The following is a 25,917-nucleotide window of genomic DNA, read 5'->3' on the forward strand; positions in this document are numbered from 1 at the left end:
CTCCTCCACTTGCAGCTGCTGGAATGGCCTTGGGTCAGCCATAGCTCTTGCAGAGTTGTCCATGAAAGGGCAGCTTCTGGGGCGAGCTCTCTCAGCCACACCCACCTCACAGGGTGTCTGTTGTGGGGGAGGAAGATAAAGGAGATTGTGAGCCACCCTGAGATTCAGAGTGGAGAGCAGAATATAAATCCAATGTCTTATTATTATTACTACTACATTATAATTTATAATGAGATAATTATACAACTCACAGCCCGGCTGCTAACAGGCCACGAACCAGTACTGGTCCACAGACCGGGGGCTGGGGACCCCTGACCTAAACTGAACTAATCTGGCCATACTGATCAACGCTTCTGTAACCTCACAATTGGATTACTGCAATGTATTGTACATAGGGCTACCCTTGAAGACAACTTGGAAACTACAACAGAAACTGGTACAGAATGTGGCAGTCCAACTACTTTCAGGGGGTAGGCACCAGGAACATGTTGGCCCTTCTGAAACAACTACACTGGCTGCCAGTCTGCTTCCAAGGTCAATTCAAGACCCTTCAAGACCTGAGAATCTCATATTTGAAGGAATGTCTCCTTCAAATATGTGCACCAACTTTGGTCATCAGCAGCCATCTGTTGACTATCTGATTCTGCCTCTGTGGAATGAGCTCGCTGAAGAGATGAGAGGGCCCCCTCCCTGGAAATCTTCAGAAGGTATTGCAAGGTCTTCATGTTTGCCAGGCTTTTGAGGGGGTTTAAGATCTCAGAAGCTAGTCAGGGTCAGCCCTGGCTAGAATTTGGATGGGAGACCTCCAAGGAATACCAGAATTGTGACACAGAGGCAGGCAATAGCAAAACACCCGTGAACATCTATTTTCTTGAAAATGCTCTGGAGTCACCATAAGTCAGCTGTGACTATGGCAACAAAAGGGGGCAGGGGAGGGCTTTGGGTATTGCTATTTTATCTTTGTTTTTACCTGGGGATGTTTTAACTATTACTGTAAGCTGCCTTGAACCAACAGAAAAGTCAAGGTATAATTAATAAGCAACAATAAATAAAGTGTAACCTGTTTGTTTGTGAATAGAGTGTGAATAGATAATGGCTAGAGACAGTCAACTGTTTACAAAAACATAAAATCCTTTGAGAGAGACATGGCTTCCAAGAGTTAAGACCAGAAGTGTGTGCATTACAATCTGTGCATCATACCCCGTACATAAAAATCTGCTAGGCACACTAGTTAAAGAAGTGGAGGATAGCCAAATCATCCCCCCTCAAAATTGTTCAGCCACTCATGGGTCAAGTACAGCAAAGTGGGGGGAAAGCCACATCTGGATCACTACCTACAACAGACAGAGCAGCATCCTAGTACAGTCAGCTCACCCAAATGTAAACACAAGGAAGCCAGAAGTGACAAAGGGCTGCCAGAGCCAGAATCAGGAAAAGTCCATTCATAGCCCCCCAAAGCAGGTAAAGACCCAGAGCTAGCCTTCAGGCTAAATAATCTGCCTACCTCTGGAGCACGTACAGACACAATTCTTTTGTCCCACTGTCGCCTTTGGAAATATCCTGCAAAACCTGCTCATGGAAGACAAAGTGGCATGAGTGTATACACCATGAGCAGTGGCTCTTCTTTCAATCTGACTGCAACTGTTTTTGGGGAGGGGGGATTGTGGTCAGCCTAACTGAAGTCTGGCTATGAAATCTGGGTCCAAATATACATAGCCCATATTATTTAACATCTATATGCGCCCCCTTGCCCAGATTGCCTCAGGTTTTGGACTGGGCTGTCACCAGTATGCTGATGACACCCAGCTCTATCTGTTGATGGATGGCAGACCGTCTTCTGCCCCTGAACATCTGCCCGAGGTATTAGAAGCCATAGCGGGATGGTTACAGCACAGCTGACTGAAGTTAAATCCAACTAAGATGGAAGTCCTGTGCTTAAGTCGAGTGGGGATGGGTCTGCGCACCCAGCTCCCAGCCATGGATGACACTGTTTTAGTGCCAACCCAACAGGTGAAGAGTTTGGGAGTAATCCTGGATGCCTCACTTTCTATGGAGGCCCAGGTCACAGCAGCTGCCAAATCAACCTTCTACCATCCACAGCAGAAGGTATTGCTAGTACCGTATCTATCCCCCCAAAACCTGGCTACAGTGTCCCATGCAATTGTCACTTCCAGACCAGATTACTTTAACTCACTCTACACTGGCTTACCCTTGAAACTAATCCAGAAACTGCAGCGGGTACAGAATGCGGCAGGTCGCCTGCTGACAACATCACCTGTATGGGTGAGCATGCAGACAGTGTTCCACAGCCTGCACTGGGCTGCCTATAGAGTACCAGATCCATTTCAAGGTGTTAGTTCTGACTTTTAAAGCCTTACGCGGCCTGGGACCAACATACCAGTGGGACCATCTCTTCCCATATATGCCCCGGAGGTCACTTCACTCAGCCTCCCAAAGTCTTCTGACCATCCCCAGCCCAAGAGATACCCGTCTTGCCTCTACCAGAGCCAGGTCTTTCTTGGTGGAAACAGCTCCCTATGGAGATCCAGGCCCTACCTGGCTTGTTAACCTTTCGTAGGGCCTGTAAAACAGAGCTGTTCCATCAGGTTTTTGGGTGAGGCAGCGGGCATCTATTCACTAGATCTGTTGGCCTCCCCTACCGTACTATCCTACTGCGATGTTTTGCTGCATTGTATTGTTATACTATCTTGGTCCTATTGAACTATTCTGTTGGACTGAACATCATAATCGGTTTTTACTGTTATGCTGTTTTATTGTTATGTTGATTTTATTGTGATTTTATTATTCATGTTGTGCTCCGCTTTGAGCCCCTATAGGGAATGGGTGGAATATAAATAAACAGATGATGTGATGATGATGATGATGATGATGATGATGATGATGATGATGATGATGATGATGATGATGATAGTTGTGCTCCAATTACCATATCAATAGTCCTTCCCAATCATGTTTTTGTAGAGTAATCCTATATTCAGTCTGTGCAAGAATATTAAAAACTTTAAATTTCCTTGGGCAAAAAGATCTGGCCATAGTGATGCATGTCCTGATTACATCTACATTAAATTACTGCAATGTGCTGAACATGGGGCTGCCGATTCAAGATGCTGGTGCTGACCTTTAAAGTCCTATATGGTTTGAGACAAACATACCTGAAGGATTGCCTACAACCCTATGAATCTACCTGACCACTACAATCAACCCTCCTTCCTGTCTAATTGCATTAATGGTTGCTTTTGTTTTGTATGTATTTTAGTTTTGGTTTTAATTGTTTTAATGATGAGGGTTGGAGGGTTAAAATGTTATTTTATTGTGTATGTTTTAATTTGTTAGATGACGGTGTCCCTTGTTTGAGCAGAAAAGGAAAAAGGAAAGATCCTCCGTGCAAGCATCAGTCGTTTCCAACTCTGGGGTGACATTGCTTTCACAATGTTTTCACAATAGACTTTTTACGGGGTGAACAAAGCAGGAATCAAGTTGCACCTTTAAGACCAATCAATTTTTATTTAGAACGTAAGCTTTCGTGTGTTCTTAAGCACACTTCATCAGACGAGGAATCCAGCACAGTATTGCCTTCCCCAGTCTTTTACACTTTCCCCCCAGCAAGCTGGGTACTCATTTTACCAATCTCGGAAGGATGGAAGGCTGAGTCAACCTTGGACCGGCTGGCTACCTGAATCCAGCTTCCGCCAGAATCGAACTCAGGTCGTGAGCAGAGAGTTCAGACCACAGTATTGCAGTACTGCTGCTTTACTGCTCTGTGCCACGGGGCTGCTATTGAGTAGAAAAACCAGATATTAATTCTGTAAAATAAAACAATGCATACTACAATATTCATCATAACTATGTATGAGTGTGAAAGTTGGATAATTAAGAAAGCTGACAAGGAAAAAAGTTGATTCGTTTTAAATGTGGAGTCAAAGGGAGTTTTACGAATACAATGTGTCACCCAAAAGACAAATAAGTGGATTCCAGATCAAATCAAGCCTGAACTCTTCCTAGGAGCTAAAATGACTAAACTGAGGTTATCATACTTTTGGTCATATTATGAGACAACAAAAGTCACTGGAAAATACAATAATGCTAGAAAAAGCTGAAGGTGGCAGGAAAAGAGGAAGACCTAGTATGAGATGGATTGTCACAATAAAGGAAGCCACAGCCTTCCATTTGCAAGACCTGAGCAAGACTGTTAATAATAGGATGTTTTGAAGGTCATTAATTCATATGGAAGTTACTTCACAGCACTTAACACACATATAAACTAAACATCACCCCAGCCCTGTCTGCCCAAAACTCCAGCCTTCAATTAACAAATAGTGTCTGTTAAGTGTGCTTAGATTTATTCAGAATTCAAATTTGAGTTGTTTCAAAATTTAAGATCTTCTTTGACAGAGAGCAGTGTGCTGGCAGGAAGGGAAAGAAAGATGATGGATTAGAGTTATCTTGTAGAGAAGCTGTAAGAGAAGGACACTGCAGAAGGACCCAAAGGTGGATTCAATAGTTATAGAGAACAAAGAAGTTCCACCCCCTGAATTCTGGAATAACTTTCTGACTGTGCCTGCCTGTTCTCGAACCTTTCTCTCTGTCTAATGACTACGACCCTAAATTTGCTTTTTGAAAACAAAAATGAAAGACGAGATTCTCAGTGGCGTGCACCAGCCATCTAATGCTAGATTCTACATATGGAGAATCAATAAACAGCACTACCCTCCAGTACAGAGATGCTTTCTCAGCTGAAGAACAGATGTTGAGGTGTTTGTACCTCACTCGGGTTGATGGTGAGGGTCGAGACAGATGTACCTGTGAACAGGAGCCAGGTGCATGGGGGGGGGGTGGAGGCTGGGCTGCACAGTGAGCGTTGCTCCCCCATATACAGCCCATGGATCAAATCCCTATTGCCTCTTCCTGTTCTCGCTTCCCCCATACTTCAGGCAGGATGTCCATTTTGTTTCTTTTCTCCTTTCAACTGTGCGGCTTTTTTCCCTGACTAAAATTTGCTCAACACGTCTATATAAGATTATACATTTTAAAAAACACTCTAAAATATGTTCAGAAAGAGGAGGGAATTGGCTTTCTGAGTGACACAACAGCAGGCCAGTAAGGACTGTGCTCAACCCAGTTCTGAAAAGGTGTGTGTCAGGGGGGAGGGATACTAACCAATCAGTGTTGTGCAGATCTATCTTATGCCAAAAACCAGAAGAACAGGTTCTCCCTGAATATGATCTGGATTCAGAAAGCTGCACATGTGTATGAACTGCAGTGAGTGTACTTCCATAGCAAGTTCAGCAATGAAGCTTTGTGTCAGTTTTCATCCTCTGTGTGGCAGAAGTGATCTGAACACCTTCACTACTACAAAAACATGTGTATGTTCTCCTATACTGGAGTAAGTTTTGGGAGAAAAAAGTTGCTCTTCCAGTTTCTGATATAAGTTTGAATATGAAAGGTAAGCTACTATTGGTTATTACTCATGATGATGACAATAATAGTTCTATGCATTTCACCTATATTATATTGCTCCAGTTTTCACACTAATCCTGTAAGGTATATCGTCTCAATGTCGCAGCTAGGACTCAGCTAGAGAAAGAGGGGCACATCTAAGGCCACCTACCAAAGATAAGATTTGAAACACGGACTTCCTGAGTTCAGTGTCTCAGGACACTACACCATGACAGCACTCTTCAAACTGATTTCAGTCTCTGGGAGCACTTTTTGCAATTGTTTTTATAGTGCAGAGGTTTTTAAAAAATTTATTTGGGAATGAAGTGCAGGAAAGACATAACATATGTACTTGTGATGGTTTAAACTTCTTTTAAATTGGGCAACCCACATGAAGCTTGAAGACGCTCACAAGACCGAGAGCCGATTCAGCTTTTAACTTACAGGACACATCAGGGTACAAAGTAGGTCTCACACCCCAACTAAAGACTGTTGTTGAGAATGTTCCTCCCCACCGTCGCCATCTTGATTTGCAACTTCAGCATTCCAACTGATGCCTAGGGTGCATTCACACTACACTAAATAATGCATTTTGAAACTGGATTTTTGCTATTCTTACACAATAAAAATGCAGTTGCAGAACGCATTATTTAGTGTAGTGTGAACACACCCCTAGGCTTGCCATTTGAAAAACGGAGGGCCAAACCAGACAATGTCCAGGAAATTCATGAACAACCTCCTAGCCACCTCTCCTTCATTTGTTAAAGGTGAAATACAGCTGGAGGGGAGGCATGCAGTCCTGACAGGGACAGTGGCAAGGGCCATTTAACTGTGGGCCATCTCCCCAGCTGCTTTCCCACCTTTTCTTTTGCCATCAAGTCACAGTAACCCTGTAGAGTTTTCAAGGCAAGAAATGTTCAGAAGTGGTTTGCCATTGTCTGTCTCTGCATAGTGAGCCCAGTATTATCTGCTAGTTTCCCATTCAAATACTGACTAGGGCTGACCCTGCTTAGATTCTGAGATCTGATGAGATCGTGCTAGCCTGTCTATCCCGGTCAGGGTTCCCACCCACAGGAAATAAAACAGACTTCCCTGGCTTGTGGGAATGCAATGGAAGCCAAGAAGGTATCAGAAAAATGGCTCATAAGGGCTGCTTCCACATGGCAGTGATTCCCCCTTGTGGACTCATTGCCATTGCAAATGCAGAGGGCATTTAAAGTGGCAATGGAGCATCCCAATAGGGGGATTCCCTGTTCTTTCCTTCCTTCCCTCCATCCTCCCCTTCCCTACCATGGGAGGGCCTTTTTGCCATTTTTTAATATTGCTGGCAAGCATATCAATACGTTGTTACGAACACTACAGTGCCCACAACCAATTTTTTTAAGCCAGCTTAAGGCCTGCCAGTGACAGCAGGTGACAGTAATGACAGGTGTGAGGGGATGGAGGTGGAAAATGGCTCCAGATATTGGTGAGAAGATTCAGAAATTTGCACCTTCCTGTTGATACTGCAGGCAAACCCACTTTGCCTCTGATCTTCCCAGAAAGACTGAAAGAAAGAAGATTTGGGAAACATTGGGGCAAACCTGTGAAAGCCATGGAACACAATAGAAGGAATATGACTGGAAGATGTGTCATGCGGATGCTCTGAAAAACCCAGCTCCAGCCTGAGAGCCAGGGTGCAGCAAATCCTCCATGTGGAAGCAGTCAGTGGCAGGGATTAGCATTTGTACCATATCACATTCACAATGCTTTCTGCTCACTCCAGTGGCTATTGTTCAGTAGAAAACCAACAACCTGGATGGGTGGGTGGGAGGGTGTCATGAGACTGTTCATGTATCTCCCATATCTTGTCCAGTTTGGCCACAAGCGACTACTTCATTGCACAGACCCAGGGGATAATGCTGGCGTCCATCATGCAGACAGGATGGCTCTGAGCTTAGCTACAATGCTCTGGCAAACAGCTACTTCATTTAGACTGTAATCAGTCCCATTCACTTAAAAAAAGGCTTTTCTGGAACGAAGAAGTTGCAGCTTGCGACTTCACTGTAGAACACATAAAATCTTTCTATACAGATTGAAATAGGCTATTTAATGTAAGACTCCAGGTACTTATTGAGCATTTCAGGGCGCAGCGCATGGAACTCCTACCACTCCACAAGAATTACTGAACCATCTTCAGGGCTAAGAAAAGATGCTCTAAGTAGGGGCTGATCTACTGCAAGCCTCAACATCAGTTTCTCCTCATGACATCCCTAGAAACTGTCCATGAAACAAGGAGTGCAGAAGTTGCAAGCTGCGGGAGACAGGAAAGAGAAATGCGCTCAATCAACAGAAAAGGAGACTTATATGACAAGGATGAGAGAAGCAGGTAACTGCTGCACCATGCAATAACAGTGTGGAGAGCCAGCAGTGGTGCATGAGGGCCTCAGGCCCAGGAGAGGCCAGAAAAACTGGTGATCAGGGGCTTCAGCAGCTGTGCTTGTGAAGGAATCTGGGCAGCCAAGATGTAAAACAGTGGAACCTTTTACTACCATACAGTGAAACACTGAAAGGGTGGACTCTGGGCATCCGAGGAAGCTGACCTTTCATCTCGTCTAATGCCCCTGAATTAAAGGAATAAAGCACAAAATTACTTTCTTCTGGTGCTGGAATGTCTTAAGCAGCATAGATCTGATTTCACTTTTCAAGATGATTCATTTTATTTTTTTTAAAAAAACAGTTTCTGCCTCTTTTGATGAAGCGGCATGTGTACTGCAAGGACTGGATGATAATTCATGGGGCCTCTGACTCTTATATGTTAGTAAAGATGTGCCTTTCTGATAGCAGGAGGGCATTTTCTTCCAAATTAAAACTGGAATATGCTTCATTCTCGCACTCCAAAAAGATGCACTTTTATTATCTGTAAAACGAGAAATACCTGCCCTGGGAGGAGCATACCTGTTGTGTTTCTGCATGAGTCAGTGTTTTCAGTTCTGCCTCCTCTAAAGACAAACAATTCTTCTGTGACTGACTCTTCTGTACTGAGATTCCATTAAGTGGCTGTAGGCAAACTACCATTTTCTCAGTCTCTCAGCTCCCAGTTCATTTCCAACCTGGGGATTACCAGTTTGTAAATGGCCGTTTGCTTGCTCACTTGTGGTGAATTAAGCATTCCCTCCAGGTGAACAGCCAGAGAAACATAAACTTGTGTACCACAGAGGAATCCATTGGGTAGATAGGCTCATCATCTTGGTGGGCTTTTTTGCAAGACAATAACAACACAGGGTTGTGAGCATGGCAGACATTATGTGCAGCACTTTGAACACACTCTACAGCACAACACAATCCAATTTCAAAAATGGTGTGCCAACTCAGATATTCAAGGCAGCTCAAAATAACATGAAAACGAATCACAACATATATAGAGAATAGAGACACTAAATATTATTACTGGTCTGCATTTTGAACACCATCAATCAGCAACTATCACCCCAGGAGGGATTTGCTTGAAATCAACCTCTCCAGGCATTAAAATATATATATATATATATATAAAACTCAGAACTTTGTTTTTATACAATCTTTCCCCCCCAAATCTAAACTGACCAAGAAACATAGTGGGGTATAAATAGCCAAGTTCCATCAAAGTGTATTTCCACTCAGTAAAGAAGACTAACTGCAGAGAGTCAGCAAATTGTGATGCACAGAACCCCCTTTACTTCCTGATGTATGCAGACTTCCCCTGCTCACCCCATCTGTATCTGTCATGGCTTCAGAGAGAGATGTTTATCTATTTAGCCTTAGGATAGGTTAAAGTAACCAGGGTACTAGCAAAGCAGTCCACAATTTACAGGATGGAATACATAGCTTCCATAGCCAGAAGGCGAACCTACAAGATGCAAGACCTATGATATGTATTCCCAAAGTACATGCAAAGGGCCAGTTCTCATGTGACATTACTCTTACAGATACAGTTCTCACGTGACACTGGGTCACACTTCTTGTGCATGCAGGCATCGCTCCCATATTAAAATGTGAACTAATAGCTGTAGGAACTTCTTATGGAAGAACTGTAGGAACTTTATCATAGCATGGTGTGGAAAAGGAAGAAGCCATCACTTGTCCACTACAAGCTCCTGTGTTATATAGCTCATGCATACCTAATTATATGCGAAGAACAACCCCAACAAAACATGAGAACTGACTCAGAGATACAATGAAAAAAATCTATAATCAGCTTAAGCCAGAGATCTTGTGCTTGTTTAGTCTCATTGTTCAGTTCTTCAATCTCAAAATACAACACAACAAAATCCATCGTTTTTTCCCAAGGAATACATATAGGACATTGCAAGCTGAAACAAACTCTTCAGTTTAGGTATACAATGTGCCATACAGCCATCAAATGACTCCTCCTTACCTAACCATGCACAAGTATTATTTTCCAATACATGTTACACAGTTGGTAATGATCATACAAACAATTGACAGCTATATAATGGGATTGTGTACACATACCACCGCAATAACTGAGTACCTATGCACCAAAGCACATGTGTGCACATGTACTGAGAAACACATTCCCTACCTAAAGTACTTCCCCCCCCCCCCCGCTCACTGATGACAGTGCTTCTACCAAACTTTTACCAGCAAACCAGTACCAGATCCAAGAAATAGAATGCCAGTCCAAAAGAAATTTGCACAGGAAAACTGTGCAAATATAATATAATAATAATAATACAGAAAATTCACACGCACCAGCAAGCACACATACAATACACACAACTGCACGCATAGGAAAGTGCAGGTAGAAATATATACGCACGCAAAACAAGCAAAGCATTAATTTTACATAGAACCACAAATTATATTAATTGTCTGCATTGCTGGCAGTTTGTCTTTTGGGGACATGCTGATGTCTGCACACATAACACCCATAGATAAAAACCCTGGCCTGCTCCTGTCACCCATGCACAAGTTCAGCCCTCATCTGCCTGTTTCTACCCATTCCTGTCAGTCATTGGTCAGAATAAGCAAATGTCATCCCAGTTCAAAGAGAAGTTGGCAGGGAGGCACAGAGAGATTAAGATGGCTAGAGATCCTTCAAGGGTTGCTCTTGTCCCTAATATGGAGAAACACAATTAATTACCCAAATTTGGCCTTTGCCCTCCTACCTGGGGCTTTTGTCCAACTTCATTACCACAGTGAACACGATCTGATCTGCACATTCATTGTTTAGCCTTCAGCTCCAGATCTCAGCTATGGAAAGAGCTGAGGCACAGGAAAGCCAAACAGACCCCCCCTTCACACACCCCTTTTACCAGACAACACAGGCATATGAGCAGACAATGAATCAACAACAACAAACATTTGAAATTTCAGAATTCTGGACTCCTAGTTCTGAAATATCCTTCATGCCAGTACTCAGCGACAACTAGAAATTCAGCCCCAACACTAGATCATGCTGTCTGCCAGAGGAAAAACTAATCCACGCCCCATCTTAAAAACAAATAAATAAATAACCCAGGAGGCCACCTTGCATTTTCCAAACCTGACAAGGCCCTTCGGGTTCCCAGCTGACAGCCCTGACGAGGAAGGACTAGTAGGCAGAATTCCCGTTTTCCCTATAGCTCCTTTGCTGCAAGCTAAATGTCCCCTCGTCTCTCCAGCACGTTCAGTATTCCGGTCTCACCCCAGATGTGGGGAACAGAAAGGCTGCTGGAGATGGAGGGGAAGGAATCCTGTATGGTACATGCTGCCTCAGAACACGTGGATGCCACAGAAACCACATCCTGGAACCCCACCCTTTTTTTTGGGGGGGGGAGAGTTCACAAGTCTCTGTCCCCCTGGAAAGTCAGGAGAGGGTTAAAAAGCAAGGCCTTGGTCTGATTCTGGTTTGAACCCCATGCCTGGCATTTGAACCGCCTCCTGTTTCCAGCATCAGAGACCACCCAGCCTTCTTGTGGATGCATATCCTCTTTTCCCTCTGCTCGCCAAAACCCATGATCGGGGGGTGCAGGGATGAACCCCACAGAATATTAATGTCTGAGAAGATTCACTAAGTGTCGTGATTTACTTGCCTGTTGTTCTCGTCTATCCAGCTTATTTCGGGGCCCCGTTTGCTCCAGACCAAAACTCGCCCTTGGGAACACTCTGGCCTTGGCAAGGGGGTTGGTGGTGTGGGGATGGATGGGGGTCACCAAGGGAACAGAGGCCAAGATCAGCCAACCCGTGAGGTTTGTTTCCCTATGGGGAAGCCTAGTTCCTAGCCTCCCAATCTCCCCAAATAATTAGTAGAAGCCTGCCCTCCCCTTACACAGCTGGAATATTTAGGGGAGGGGGGACAGGCCACCCTTTCCCCCCTTCTTTTTTTTTACTTCTCCTCCTCCTCTGAGCCAAGGACGTTTCCAAGATCTTGGGAATAGGAAGCGCGGGGGGGGGGGCGGGGGGAGCCTGGACTGGCTTCCTTACCTTCTTGTTGCTTTTGTTGTAGCCAAAAGTGGCGATCCCTGCACGAGGAGGCACAGAAAGGAGCATTTTCGCTTTAATGTTAGAGAGCTTGGGAAGGGAGGGGGAAGAGGGGGGAAGAGAGAGAGAGAGAGAGACAGAGAGAGAGACACACACGCACACACTCACACACACAGAAAAGAGAGAGAGAGAGAGAGAGAGACAGGGCTTCTAGCTTACGTCACCAAGGCAAGCCAGCCTGGAATCCAGGGCTAGGCTGGCTGTTTTCCGCAAGGTCCTAGTGCCTTCATTGAACAATCCGGTCAGACCACTTGAAGAGCTGGAAAACAGAAGTCAGGCACAGAAAAGTAAAACAGATGATAAATGAAATATGACTGACCCAGCAACCTTTATACAGACGTCATCCTTGTATTGTATTCGACACATCGGGGGAAAATAACAGCTTTGCAAGAAAGAGCTATGAAGTTCACCAGGTGCGCAGCAGCCCCAGAATGGCATTATCTTGTCTCTTGGGCAGTTGTCACAGGGGACTACACAGCATGGTTAGCATGCGTCCCATTCAGATCTCTGCTAAAACCCATGTTCTAATTTCTGCTGAGAAGTTGGGTTAAAACGGATTTTAAAAAGTACTTTTGCACCCAAAATGTGATTAACACATGGAATTGACAGCCACAGGAGATGGTGGCAGCTACAAGCATAGACGGCTTCAAGAGGGGATTGGATAAACATATGGAGCAGAAAGAGGGGATTGGATAAACGTATGAAGCAGAGGTTGATCAGTGGCTATTAGCCACAGGGTATTGATGGAACTCTGTCTGGGGCAGTGATGCTCAGTATTCTTGGTGCCTGGGGAGGACAACAGTGGGGGTGGGGCTTCTAGTGTCCTGACCCCACTAGTGGATCTCCTAATGGCACCTGGGTGTTGTTGTTTTTTGCCACTGTGTGACACAGAGTGTTGGACTGGATGGGCCATTGACCTGATCCAACATGGCTTCTCTTATGTATGTTCTGCGCAAACATCAGTTGCCATTTTCAATCTCCTGAGGTGGCTAGTGTTCAAATGTCAGGATAGACACTCCATATGGCTCATGGTAACTCAATCTCATCAGAACTTGGAAACCAAGCAGGAAGGGCCCTGGTCAGTATTTGTATGGGAGACCTTCATGGAATACCAGGGTCATGACACAGAAGCATGCAATGGCAAACCACCTCTGAACATCTCTTGCCTTGGAAACCTCACATGGTTGTCATAAGTTAGTTGCAACTTGACAGCACGTTCCACCATCACCATGGACACGCCTAGAACAGTGGGAGGCAGAAATTAATGCCTGGGTGGTTGGGTTGCATTTAGCTCAGAGTCCTCTTGTGGTTTAGTGTATTCCTGGATACAAGCAGATACCTGTATATTTAACTCACAGTAAGAGAGAGCAGAATCTTATCATCTTAAATTCTAAACTCTTAATCTGGCTTTTAGACTGTAAAACTGTTTCCCGAAATTCTGAAAGCAAATATGTACTTTCTGTCTGAATAAAAAAACTGGAGGCACATTTCATAAATTAAAAACTGGAGGCACCAAATAAAATAGTTTGAGTAAGGATGACCTACCCTGAAATGAGTCTTCCTTGTGCGTATCTGTATGATTTACTATTCTTAACACAACTCCTTATAGCTCTGCAGTCGGAGCCCTGTGTTCACAACCTGAGTTCGATCCCAGCAGAAGCTGGGTTCAGGTAGCCGGCTCCAGGTTGACTCAGCCTTCCATCCTTCTGAGGTTGGTAAAATGAGTACCCAGCTTGCTGGGGGGAAAGTGTAGATGACTGTGGAAGGCAATGGCAAACCACCCCATAAAAAGTCTGCTGTGAAAACGTGAAAGCAATGTCACCCCAGAGTCTAAAAACGACTGGTGCTTGCACAGGGGACTACCTTTACCTTTTTTCTACTGATCAGGAAGCTGCCCTGAACAAAGACTCATGAAGACACACAACAGGCACTCTCCTTTAAGAATGAGTCATTTTGCTGATCTTTACACGTGGAATAATTAAATGTTTCAGGGCAGAGCTATGATAGAACTACCTATTCCTAGCAGAGGCTGATTGAAAAGAGGCACAGCAAAAGTTGTGAACTCATGTAGAGTGCAAGAGGCAGCCTCCTCTGTTGGGGGTACTATGCACACATATTATTTAATAAAACATATTTCTCATGGCCCCAAGGTATAGATGGAACACTATGTCTGAGGCAGTGATGCTCTGTATTCTTGGTGCTTGAGGGACAACAGTGGGAGGGCATCTAGAGTTCTGGCCCCACTGGTGGACTTGCTGATGGCACTTGGGTTTTGGCCACTGTGTGACACAGACTGTTGCCCTGGGTGGGTCACTGGTTTGATCCAACATGGCTTCTCTTATATTCTTATGACATCATTCCTAGAGTTTATAACTTAAAGATATACTAGGGTTTCCAACCTCCCACTGGGGGCAGGGGTTCCCCCAATTTTGGGGCCTCCAACCCACCACCACGGAATTGGCCAGCGGGGGAAGCCCCCCCCCCCAAACAGCACTAGTTTGTTGTGATGTGCCCAGCATGATGTCACCCAGAAGTTACATTATCACACTGGGCACATTGGGGAAGGAATTCTCTAGCATTTGGGAAAAATCTCTATGATAATCATAAGACCTGGTAACCCTAAGAAATACAAATGCATGAAGCTAATTACTGCCTACAGCTGTGATGAGCAGTGGTACTTCAAGGCCCTTACATAAAGACTGGATGAAGATCAATGATTTCTTTAAAAGAAAAATTAAAATACAGATTTAAAAAAAAATTAAGCCTTTTCAACCATAATAAGATTTTGTTTTTAAAATAAATCTGGTTTAAAACAAAGTCCAAGGTTAATGCAAATGTATACTTTTTATAACTGAATTTTATGACCCTCTTATGAAAGGCTGCTTTACTTTGTAAACAAATAATTGAAGGGGAAACATCAGTTATCATACAGCCCGATAGTTGATACATTACAGAGTGATGCTGCGGCTCAGGGAATGGGGAGCCACTCCAGGTGTCATTCACTAAACCTACTGGCTCCTGTGTGGATACTTAAAGCAGCAAAACCAAGTCCAGTGCCATACATACTCAGGGTATTCCTTAGGAATACAAAAAAAAATGTTGTAAATTAACTCTACCTCCCCCAAAAGCCTAGACTGATAAGAACTAAAGATGCTCTAGGAGAGTCAGAACATTGAGCACAGCTGAATGTCAGTTAAAAGGAGTGGGAGCAGAGAAATAGCCTTCTCCAAATTCCTGGCAGTTTATGAGAATACTGGAGTGTGGGGATTTTGAAGGGTGAGGTGTCCCCTCAGAGGTCATTTCATAGAAAAGGAAGTGCCGGAGCTCATTCGCACAACTTATTTATAGAACTCATTTGCTTATGCCACACACCCCTGACATCACTAGAAGGTGCACTAAATTATATCAGCTTAGCATCTACCTTAAAAGGCTTCTTGAATTATAATTGTCATAATAAAACCTTACTCCCATCCTACTTGTTAAATTACTTTCTCCTATGTGGCCACAGTGGCATGGTGAAGATTTCCATCTGTCTGCTTTATATGTTTTGGTTATTCCCCATTTTCTGTGGGGGGAAATATTAGAAAGTTTGTCAAATCTTAAGAGTTCAGCAAAAATCTCACAGGAGGTTTGAACAATGGAGTCCAGAAGCATGTATTGGGGGGAGGGGGAGAGAGAGAAAGAAACAGCCCAATAAAATGTAGAGGTTGTGGAGCTCCACTCCTGTGAGCTCCTGCCTAAAATGAGGCCTCCCCCCTATACTGTTTCAGTATGAAAATGGTGGGTTATGGTGTGGCTGAAACCCCTTCTTCACAAATGCTGCAGTATCAGGCACACTGTGTACACAAGAACTGAGGGCCCACAATTCACTTAACTGTTTCACAGGGCACAGCACGGGGGCCCCAGACCCAACCTGTGTACTCTACAATGTACAAATCAGCAGCAAAAGGAACACTGTTGGAAAGCACTTTCAGGTGCTGATCCCAAGCAATACCTGTCTAGTATCTGTTTAACATCTTCATGAAATCCCTGGGAGAGATCATGATGGGATTTGGAGGAAAGTGTCACCAACATGCAAACGACACCCAGCTCTACTTTTCCTTAACAGGTGGTTCTGCGGAAATCCTGAACTGATACCTGAAGTCGGTATGGTAAAGCCATGGATGAGGACAAATAAACTGAAGCACAGTCCAAACAATACTGCTCAAGGACTGAAGAGTTAGCCTGTCCTGGAGGAGACTGTGTTCCCCATGAAGAAGCAGATCTATAGTTCCAGGGTGTTGCCAGATCCTGGTGCAGGTCTCCTTCATGTCATGTACTGCTTTTTATCAAGCTTTGGCAAACAGGCCAACTATAGCCATACCTTGCAAAGTGTGATTACACCACAGTGATTCATCCAGGTTAGAGTACTATAATGCACTATACATTGATCTGCCTTTGAAAACTGTCTGGAAATTTCAGATTGTCCAAAAAGTGACAACCAGCATACCATCAGGGGTAGAATACAGGGAATATATCTCCAGGTGCTGAAAGATCTGCACAGGGTGCCCATTTATTTCTAGGCACAATTAATAGAATAATGGAATCATAGAGGTGGAAGGAGCCTTACAGGCCATCGAGTCCACCCCCTGTTCAATGAGGATCAACCTAAAGCATCCCTGACAAGTGTTCATCTAGCTGCTGCAGCTTGGAGACTGCCAGTGAGCGGGAGCTCACTGCCTCCCTAGGAAACTGATTCCATTGCTGATCTACTCTTACGGTTTAAAAGAATTCCAAATATCCAGCTGGTGCCTTTCTGTCCATAATTTAAACCCATTATTATAAATCCTATCCTCTGCTGCCAACAGCAACAGCTCCCTGCCCTCCTCTAAGTGACAGCCTTTCAAATACTTAAAGAGAGTAATCATGTCCCCCCTCAGCCTCCTCTTCTCCAGACTGAACTATTCCAAGTCCCTCAGCCTTTCCTTGTAGAGCTTGGTCTCCAGGCACCGGAACATCTTCATTGTCCTCCTCCGCACCCTCTCCATTCTGTCCACATCCTTTTTGAAGTGAGGCCTCCAGAAGTGCATACAGTACTCCAGGTGTAGCCTGGCCAATGTAGTGCACAGTGGGACTATGACATCTTATAATCTGAATATTATGCCTCTGTTGATACACCTCAAGACCACATTAGCCTTTTCTGTCACTGCATCACACTGATTGCTCATATTTAGCTTACAGTTCACCCATACCCAAGAACTTGTTTGCACATACTGCTACCCACAGGTGTGTCCCCCATCCAGTATACATGCTTCTCATTTTTGTTAAACCAATCCAGAACTCTGCATTTATCCTTGTTGAACTGCATCATATCTATATCTGCCTACTTTTACTGTGTGTTCAGATCTCTTTGAATTCTATATCTTCCAGTGTGTTTGCTACTCCTCCCAATTTGGTTTCATCGGCAAATATAATTAGTCCCTCCACCTCCTCATCTTGATTTTAAAAAAAAACCCACCAACCTGAAACATACCAGGCCCAGAACTATGCCCTATGGCACCCCACCGGATACATCCCTCCAGTCAGATGAAGTGCCACTGACAACTATTTTTTGGGTGAGGTTCTCTAACCAGTTGCCTATCCACCTAACTATCTTAGAGTCCAGTCCACAATCCTCCATTTTACCCATTAGAATATCATGGGGAATCCTGTCAAAGACTTTACTGAAATCCAGGTAAACAATGTTCATGGCATTTCCACAATCCAGTAAACTCATCACTTGATATAGGAAGGAAATGAGGCTGGTCTGGCACAACCTGTTGGGGGCAAATCCATGCTGATTCCCCAGTATCACCAAGACCGTTTTCGCACACAGCTTACCGCTAAACCGCTAAAACCCAGTTTGCGTTTGCTACGCAAAAGCCGCGGCACTTCCTGTAACTCCGGCGGATATGGTGGGAAATCCGACTGGACGCTGCAGAGGGAACAGGATTGTGACTGCGTGGTAAGCTGTGTGCGAAAACGGTCCAAGTTGCCTTTTAGATGCTCAAAGACTGACCCTGTTAAAATCTGCTCCAGTATATTCCCTGGGACAGAGGTTGGACTGACTGGTCTATAGTTTCTTGGGTCATCCTTCCTCCCTTTTTAAAGATTGGGATGACATTTGCCCTCCTCCAATCTTACGGCATATCTCCATCTTCCAAGAGGTCTTGAAGATGATGGACAAAGGTTCTGCAAACTCTCTAGAAAGTTATTTGAGCATTGACAGGTGTACACCATCTGGCATGGGGGATTTGTACTCATCCAATACAGCCAGGTGCCTCTCAACAACCTCTCTGTCCATGTCAACCACCAACCTGGGTGCTATGCCTTGCCTACTAACATCTCTAGATAAGCTCATTCTCTTCTTCAAGGGAAAAAACCTAAGCCAAAATAGGCACTGAGCCTTTCTGCTTTTTCTCTGTCAGAGTTTCTCAATTTTTACCCAACAGTGGGTCTAGCACCTCTTGTACCTTGTGTTTGCTTCTCATATAGCTGCCAAAACTTTTCTTGTTGTAACAAGCCTCCCTGGTCAACCTCAGTTCACTCTGAGCTTTGGCCTCTCTGATGGCCTGCCTATAACGCCTAGGAACCCTCAGACTGTAAGCCATTCTGAGATTCCAAGTGAAGAAGTCCAGTCTCTTCTCTTCTTCTTCTCCCCCTCCTCTGTAGCAGACTCCAGGCACAACGCTGTTGTTTGTTCTTCCTTCTCTTATCCTCACCCAGATACTTTTCACTGGGCTGTCACCCACCCCCTCCAGTAGTCTCTGACAAACAAACCCTCTCCTCACATACAGCACCACTCCACCTCCTCTTTGACCCTTTCAGTTTTTCTTGAACATTTTATATTTATCCAGCACTACATTCTAGTAATGGGAATCATCCCACCAAAACGTATTAAATCATATCCCTCTGCCTGCATTAGAAGCGCAAGCGCTTCCTTCTTATTGCTCAACCTCTAGGCATTGGAATATAGGCGCCTGAAGCCCTGCACTTTCAGCTCCATCTGACCTGGCCTTCCCAGGTGGGCCTCTGCTGTTTGCTCTCCTTCACTGAAACCCCTATGTCTCCTTCCCCTTGTGATGTCATGTCAGTTTAAAGCCCTCCTAATGAATCTCCCCAGCCTCCTGCCAAAAATATTCTTCCCCCACATTGATAGGGAAAGTTCATTTCATGCTAATAGGCCATCTTCCAGAAAACTTTGCCCATGGTCCCAGAATCCAAATCCCTCCAGTCAGCATCATAAATACAGCCAGTGGTTCAATTCCATTATCTTCTGTTCTCATCACATTCCTCTTGACCTGTTTGGAAAGACAAAAAAAATACCACCTGTGCCCTCATTCTCTTCAGCTTTCTCCCAAGAACTTGATAGTCAGCCTTAATGCTTGTGATAGAGCTCATGGTCATGCTGTTTGATGTCCCACATGGGCCATCACAAATGGTTAACAATCTGAAGGTTTGATCAGTGTTGGCATTTGATCAGCAATATTTTTAACGTTTGCTCCTGGCAAGGAACACACCTCTCAGAGTAGGGGGAACACCTGGAAGCATGACATTCCACACCCCTCAGCAGAGAATCACTGATGACTAATACTTTCCTTTTCCTTCCGATGCTATTTTTTTGGTATCTTCAGGGTTGGAATTCTAGCAGGAGCTCCTTTGCCTATTAGGCCACACCCTCTGATGTAGCCAATTCTCCAAGAGCTTACAAAGCTCTTTTTTGTAAGCTCTTGGAGGATTGGCTACATCAGGGGTGTGTGGCCTAATATGCAAAGGAGCTCCTGCTGGAATTCCACCCCTGCTAGAATTCCACCCCTGGGCATCCTCAAGCCCACCTCACCTCACTCACAAGGACTTTTTTGTCCTTGTGGTTCTTTCACTGCCAGAGTTGCCATCTCATTCACCACTGCAAGGGCCTGGAATCAATTCCTGAGTTCCAATGGCATCGTACCATCTTATTCAAAGCCTTTGGGTACATGCAACCTACCAGATCTCTGTATATATTGGAATATTTATTAATTTTTATGGTTTTATCTGTTTTATCTGTTTTAAAGTTATTCCCTTACATGTTTAAATATTGTTTAATTTATGTTGGATCTAATGTTGGAAGCCGCCCTGAGCCACTTGTGGGAAGGGCGGGATATAAATTCTAAATAAATAAAAAAAATGCTTTAGAGAGGAGTTTCGTTAGGGGATTCAACCACTCTGTTGTCCCTTTGACCACCCTCCGCATTCCTATGCAGGTCTAATGACTTCTGTTAATGAAATCCTCTCATTCCTTGATCTCATGATGGGTAGCAGTCCTTCTCTCCAGGCTCCAAATCTTCTCTTCCAAAGGCCCTATCAGTTTACACCTGACAAGTGAAGTCTATCTTGTGGTCAAGGAGGTGCACTTCCTGCAGGTGACTAAAAATGGGCCCTGGGCATTCATCATCACCTTCCAAGTGGATTCCTTTACCCTTGAATTTCCTTCATGTGTCGATGTAACCTGGAATTTTAGAGTTGCCAGTCTCCAGGTAGGAAAGACCAGCAAAACAAAGGAAGCCATGGAAAAGACACACTGCCAAACAAACAAAGACTTCACTGCTGCAAATTATTGGCACCAGACAAAAATTGTGCAAAAATTTACAATGTGCAGTGTAAATAAATGAAAACACAATTTTAAATGTGTTAATAAACATCAAACTACAACTTAATGTGTATTTCTTTGACTCGACAAAGTCCTGCTGAAAGTGAGAAACGAAAGATCAGCAGTTCAAAATTCCATAAACTCCACTGTAGTAATTTTTATGACTTTATAACGAAAACCAGTGCTCTTCTTCAGGGATTATCAGTGGAGGCTATACCCCAAATTTCTGAGCTAACCAAGGGGCCGCAGGCTGGAACCAGCCATTTCACACGTTGCTTCATCAGATATTCAGACTGGGGGTGTGTACACTTCAATGTCTGTTAAAAAAACCTATTATTTAAAATACAATAGAAAAAATATTTAACAAATCTTACACCAATTGTAGATACTTACATTTACACTTCATACTCAAGCATGACAAGTCAAAGGATGCTGGGTCCTTCAGAAATGTCCAGAAAGAACACCCAGAGGTCTCACATTCTAAAAAGCCTAAAATGAATGCGACTGCGGTATATCACTAAGGAAACGTGAGTCTTTAATTGTTAACTTCTACAGTGTTTTACGTTTCTACAAGCAAGTTAACTGTAGAGGTAGCATGACTATTTTCCAAATAAATAAGTAAACACCAAAATCTCCTAGACCAGGGGTGGCCAAACTGTGGCTCAGAAGGCTTTTCTCTCTTTAAATCACTTCTCCAAGCCCAAGCCAAGCCAGTTGTTTTTTAAAGAGTGCATTTAAAGTTAAAGTTGTTTTCCCTCCCACCCTCCCTTCCTGTCTTGCAGCTCTCAAACATCTGACATTCATGTCTTGTGGCTCTCAAACATCTGACAATTTCTCTATGTGGCTCTTACACAGAGCAAGTTTGGCCACCCCTGTCCTAGACTGTAGATTGTAAGAGAGAACTGATTTGAGGCCATGACCATTACATTTTTCTAAAAATAAACAATGTATTGCATTTAAGAAACTCAGAGTGTACCCTCAGATAGTATCTAAGGCAGGGGTTTCAAACATGCGGCCCAAGGGCTGGATCAGGCCTCCAGAGGGCTCCTATCAGGCCTGCAAGCATCTCACTGTTATCTGCTTCCTTCTCTCTCTCGCTTCCTTCTGCATTACAGCTTGCTTTGCCAGGCTTGTTCAGTTGCACAAGAGCTACAGAGCAAAGCCTCTATTTTCTCCATTGGCTGACCAGCACATGAAGCAGCTTATGTACAAAAGCTCACAATGCCCAGCCATTCCATGTTTTTCCCTGAGTCTTAGGCTCAAAGCATTGGTCATGAGATTTCCATAAAAAAGTAGGTTTGTAACTTACAGACACACACCTGAACAACATTCCCAAGATTGCTGCAGCACAGAAATTGTCTCCAAATTTTGATGCAATAATTCATAGCAAGAGGTGTCAGTTATCAGAAACTATTAATTTTTTTAGCATTTTCTTTGCTTTTATGGTGATTAGCACCCGTTAGTATACTCTTTTATCTAGGAAGTAGCTAAACAATAAATGGGAAATCAGCTATTGAAATTGGCCTTTTTAAAATCCAGATAATTGCCTTGATTTATATCAGTCCACTATGAGTTGGGGTTTTTCACTGCTCTGCTACTTGAGGTTAAACTAGAACACAGATTACTAAATATAGGACTTCCTGCATTCAAAGCATTCTCTATCATGGAACTATAGCCTATTCCTAATAATTTTAAAGGAACCAGCACCTGCCCCAACTTATGAGGTGCTGGGAAGTTGATTTGCTGCCAATACCAAGCTGCTCATTTTCCATGAAACCTGGTGCAGAATCCAATAGCTAGCATACATATTGGATAATCTCAGTATTTGTTTTTAAAAGATATCCTGCACTCTTCTGTTCGAAGCTATAATTCTGAAGGCATGCAAACTGCATCTGCAAATGACTTCAGAATTTAAGATGACATTTTATGTCATTTTCCAACACAGACCTGGCAACCATGGCTATTTCTTCTGTTGCTGCCCTAGTCATGTTCCTTTTCCTGCTGCTTGTTTATCTGATTCCAAACCATAAAAATCCCAGTTCCATGACAGATCATGTGTCAGATATAGCCACCATTTCCACTATCCAAAAAGGCTATGCTGGGGATTATGGGGCCAGCATTAACAAAACCTTTATGGGATGGGGGTTATGGTAAAGAGAACTGGGCAAGATTGAGCAAAAAGCTGGCTGGATCAAACTCCTTGTTCATAAGATATGCAAACAAGTCACATTAGCAAAACGAGAACTTTTTGAAATACAGTACAGTGCAGAATCTGATTTCTTATATTTAGAAAGGCCAGATTTATCATAGCCTCAGACAGACAATTTCACATTCCCTCTTAATAGCAAGCAACAACCATAGATTCAGGTGGGTAACCATGCTGGTCTGAAGCAGCAAAACAAAATTTCAGTCCAGTGGCACCTATAAGACCAACAAAGTCTTATTCCAGGTGTAAGCTTGTAGGCCACAAGATGCCAACAGGATTATACTTAAAAACTCCGTAAGAACATAAATACATCCAGCATCCTGTTTCACAGAGTGCCATCTAGTTGCCTGAAGGGCCAACAAATAGGGCATAGTGGCCTCCTACCCTAGTATTCAGAGGTTTGCTGAATGGAAGTTCCCTTTCGTCACTAAGGGAACTGATGGACCTCTCCTCCACGAAACTGTCTAACCTTCTTTTAATGCCATCACCAGTGGGTAGGAGAAAAAAGGAACAAGGTGCAAGGTTGACAGTTTTCTTAGATAGATCCCTATGTGTTTCACTAATTGCTCCCACCTTGAATAATATTTGTGGGCATCAGCACCTTCACTGGTAGTGAATTCCACTGTTTAGTTACTCGATGAGTAAAGAAGTGTTTATTTTCATTAGCTTTGGATCTATTTTCTAACTTAATTTGGTGCCCCTGAGTTCTAATATTATGAGAGATGGAGAAAAAGCTCTCAATCTATTTTTTCTATCCCATGCACAGTTTTATAAACTTTTCTTGTTTCCCTTTAGCTGTCCTTTTTCTAGACTAAAGAGTCCCAGACTCTTCAACCTTTCCTCATAGGAAAGATCTTTAACTCTCTAATCATCTTAATTGTCCTCTTTTGTACTTGCTGTTTTCTGAATGAGGCAACACCGTTACTCTATAGTCATTACAGGCGCATTACAATATTAATTCCTAGAGTGGTGTTTGCCTTTTATCATGGCTGCTGCTTACTGGGTCAACATTTCGATCAAGATTTCCAGTACAACCCATTCAACCTCAGTCTTAGCCAGTTCAGATCCTATCAGCATATATTTAAAATCAGGATTTTTGTTCTAATATGCATCATCTTACACTTACCCATGTTCATTTGCCATGTTGTTGCCTTCTCACACAGTTTAGAGATCCTCCTGTAGCTCTTCAGAATTTGCCTTGGTTTCCACCATCTTAAAGAAATTGGTATCAGCTGCAAACTTGGCTACTATACTGCTCACCCCAATTCCAAATAATTTATGAACTAATTAAATAGCACCTGTCCTAATACCGATCCATGTGGAACATCTCTGCTCACTTCCCTCCATTACCAGAACTATTCTTTTACTCCTACTCTCTGCTTCCTACTATTTAATCAGGTTTTTTCCCCCTTGTGAATTTTCTGCATATCTACATACAGAAAAGTGTTACTTAGTACCTATCCAACACTCCTCAAAAGATCCAGACTGCAGAAGAAAATTGGTAGCAAGTAGGAAAATTTCTTTTTAGGGTCACTTGTAGGCCATTACTGATCTTCCAAGTTCCTACTGAAAACCCTGATAAGCGTCTGAGAAACCTAAAGATTCCTCTAAATAGTCTGCAAACTAATATCATAAGCTATCTACCACATTCTGTCCAGGGAAGCTTCTCCCACATGTGATCATTGCCAATTTGTAAGAGAGATGAGCCTCTGTAGAATGGCTTGTTCCTTCTTCTTATGGCACTCCAGTACAGCTAACTGGTTCCTGATAAACCAGAAAGAAAATAACCTTCCTATATACTAGGGGTCTATCATCTATGAGGAACTGAAAGAAGAGAGAATAATGTAGAAATTCCATAGATTCACCCCAGGATTATTTAACCTCTCAGGGCCAAACTAGACATGGAGGCATCCTCATGTCTGCCGTGGGGTTCTCACCACCATTTGAAAGTCTAAACTGGGAGTTTTAAAAGTAAGCAAGGGCCTCGTCCTGACCAGGCCCACGGCATGGCAGAATGAAGTGCTCCTGCCTCCTCTGCTTAAGTGCTCCCTCCCCCAGACATTTTAGTTCGTAAAAAGGTTTGGGGGGCAACAAGAACACCTCATCCCACCATGCTGCAGGACCAATTAGGACTGGGCCCTCATAGCATTTTTAAGTTGCCCATCTTAGGCTTTAAAATGATGTTGTTGTTCCCATGGCAGACACAAGGAACATGATGATGTCTGTGGGTGGCCAGGTTTAGTAATTAATCTACTTAATTAATTGTCATATGTCATTGTGTGTAGAATAGCCAGGGGATCCTACAGTTGTCTGGCAGTCAGAAGTTTTAGCTCTTTTAGTGTTATGCACCGCTAGACATGTTTTTAAGGCAAGAGGCATTTCAGAGGTGGTTTGCCATTGCCCCTGTGTCACAACCCTGGCATTCCTTGGAGGTCACCCTTCCAAATACTAGCCAAGGCTGACTGGGTTTTAAGGGGCACACAACAGATTAGCAGGTGGAACAATCTGGATCCCCAAATCCTCCCTTCAGTATTCTATGAGCTCAGAGGGCTGAAAATACTGATTGCTCCCCTCCCCTTTTATTCTTACTTTAACTGGTTATAGGAAATCTCACAATATTCAATTTTTCTAGAGCATGTTTAGTCCCCCTCAGGATAATTTTTAGGTATTTTAGCTTTAGGTTACTTTACAAAATCATATTTTCTGCAAATGTAGGGAGCCCTCTGAATAGGCAGAGATGCTTACTTTGTCAGTAGGTAGCCCAGTTTTTCAGCTTTCATCATCTACTCAGCAGCCAGCCGGTTTAATATTATATAGTGATGGTAACACCAGTATGTTCCTAGAACACCAAAAACACAGCAGAAGGTTACAGGCTAAATATCACCTTGCCTCTCTGATCTTTTTTCCATGTATACATCCGCCTTATGATGGTGAGCAGCAATATTCCCCCTCTTTGCCAGAGTCCAAAATAGTGCTGCCAGTTTTGCAACTTGCCACAACCCCAAGCTGTGAAAATCTTCACATAGTATACTGATGCGTGCACATTAAGCTTCTCTTACAGCCACAAGAACAAGCCAAGTCAAATATTTTCTGATCAGAAGGC

The 25,917-nt window shown here is 43.5% G+C and overlaps 1 protein-coding gene across 3 annotated transcripts in view; it reads right to left on the bottom strand.

Moving 5' to 3' along the window:
* Positions 1–25,625, bottom strand: part of RBMS2 (RNA binding motif single stranded interacting protein 2) — a 74,808-nt gene extending 49,183 nt beyond the window's left edge. Inside the window, exons 1-2 of one of the 3 annotated variants that reach the window (XM_060252303.1) lie at positions 25,560–25,625; positions 12,121–12,220 (exon numbers count right to left, since the gene is read on the bottom strand). In XM_060252303.1, coding sequence (XP_060108286.1) covers positions 12,121–12,220; positions 25,560–25,597 — 138 coding nt within the window. In that variant the 5' untranslated portion in view covers positions 25,598–25,625. Of the gene's footprint in view, positions 1–11,904; positions 12,076–12,120; positions 12,221–25,559 lie in introns of those variants that run through there. The other 2 variants (XM_060252304.1, XM_060252305.1) reach the window with 2 other exon arrangements.
* Positions 25,626–25,917: the final 292 nt, after the last annotated feature.

This window comes from Heteronotia binoei, chromosome 13 (genome assembly GCF_032191835.1).
Source record: "Heteronotia binoei isolate CCM8104 ecotype False Entrance Well chromosome 13, APGP_CSIRO_Hbin_v1, whole genome shotgun sequence".
NCBI classification, from domain to species: domain Eukaryota; kingdom Metazoa; phylum Chordata; class Lepidosauria; order Squamata; family Gekkonidae; genus Heteronotia; species Heteronotia binoei.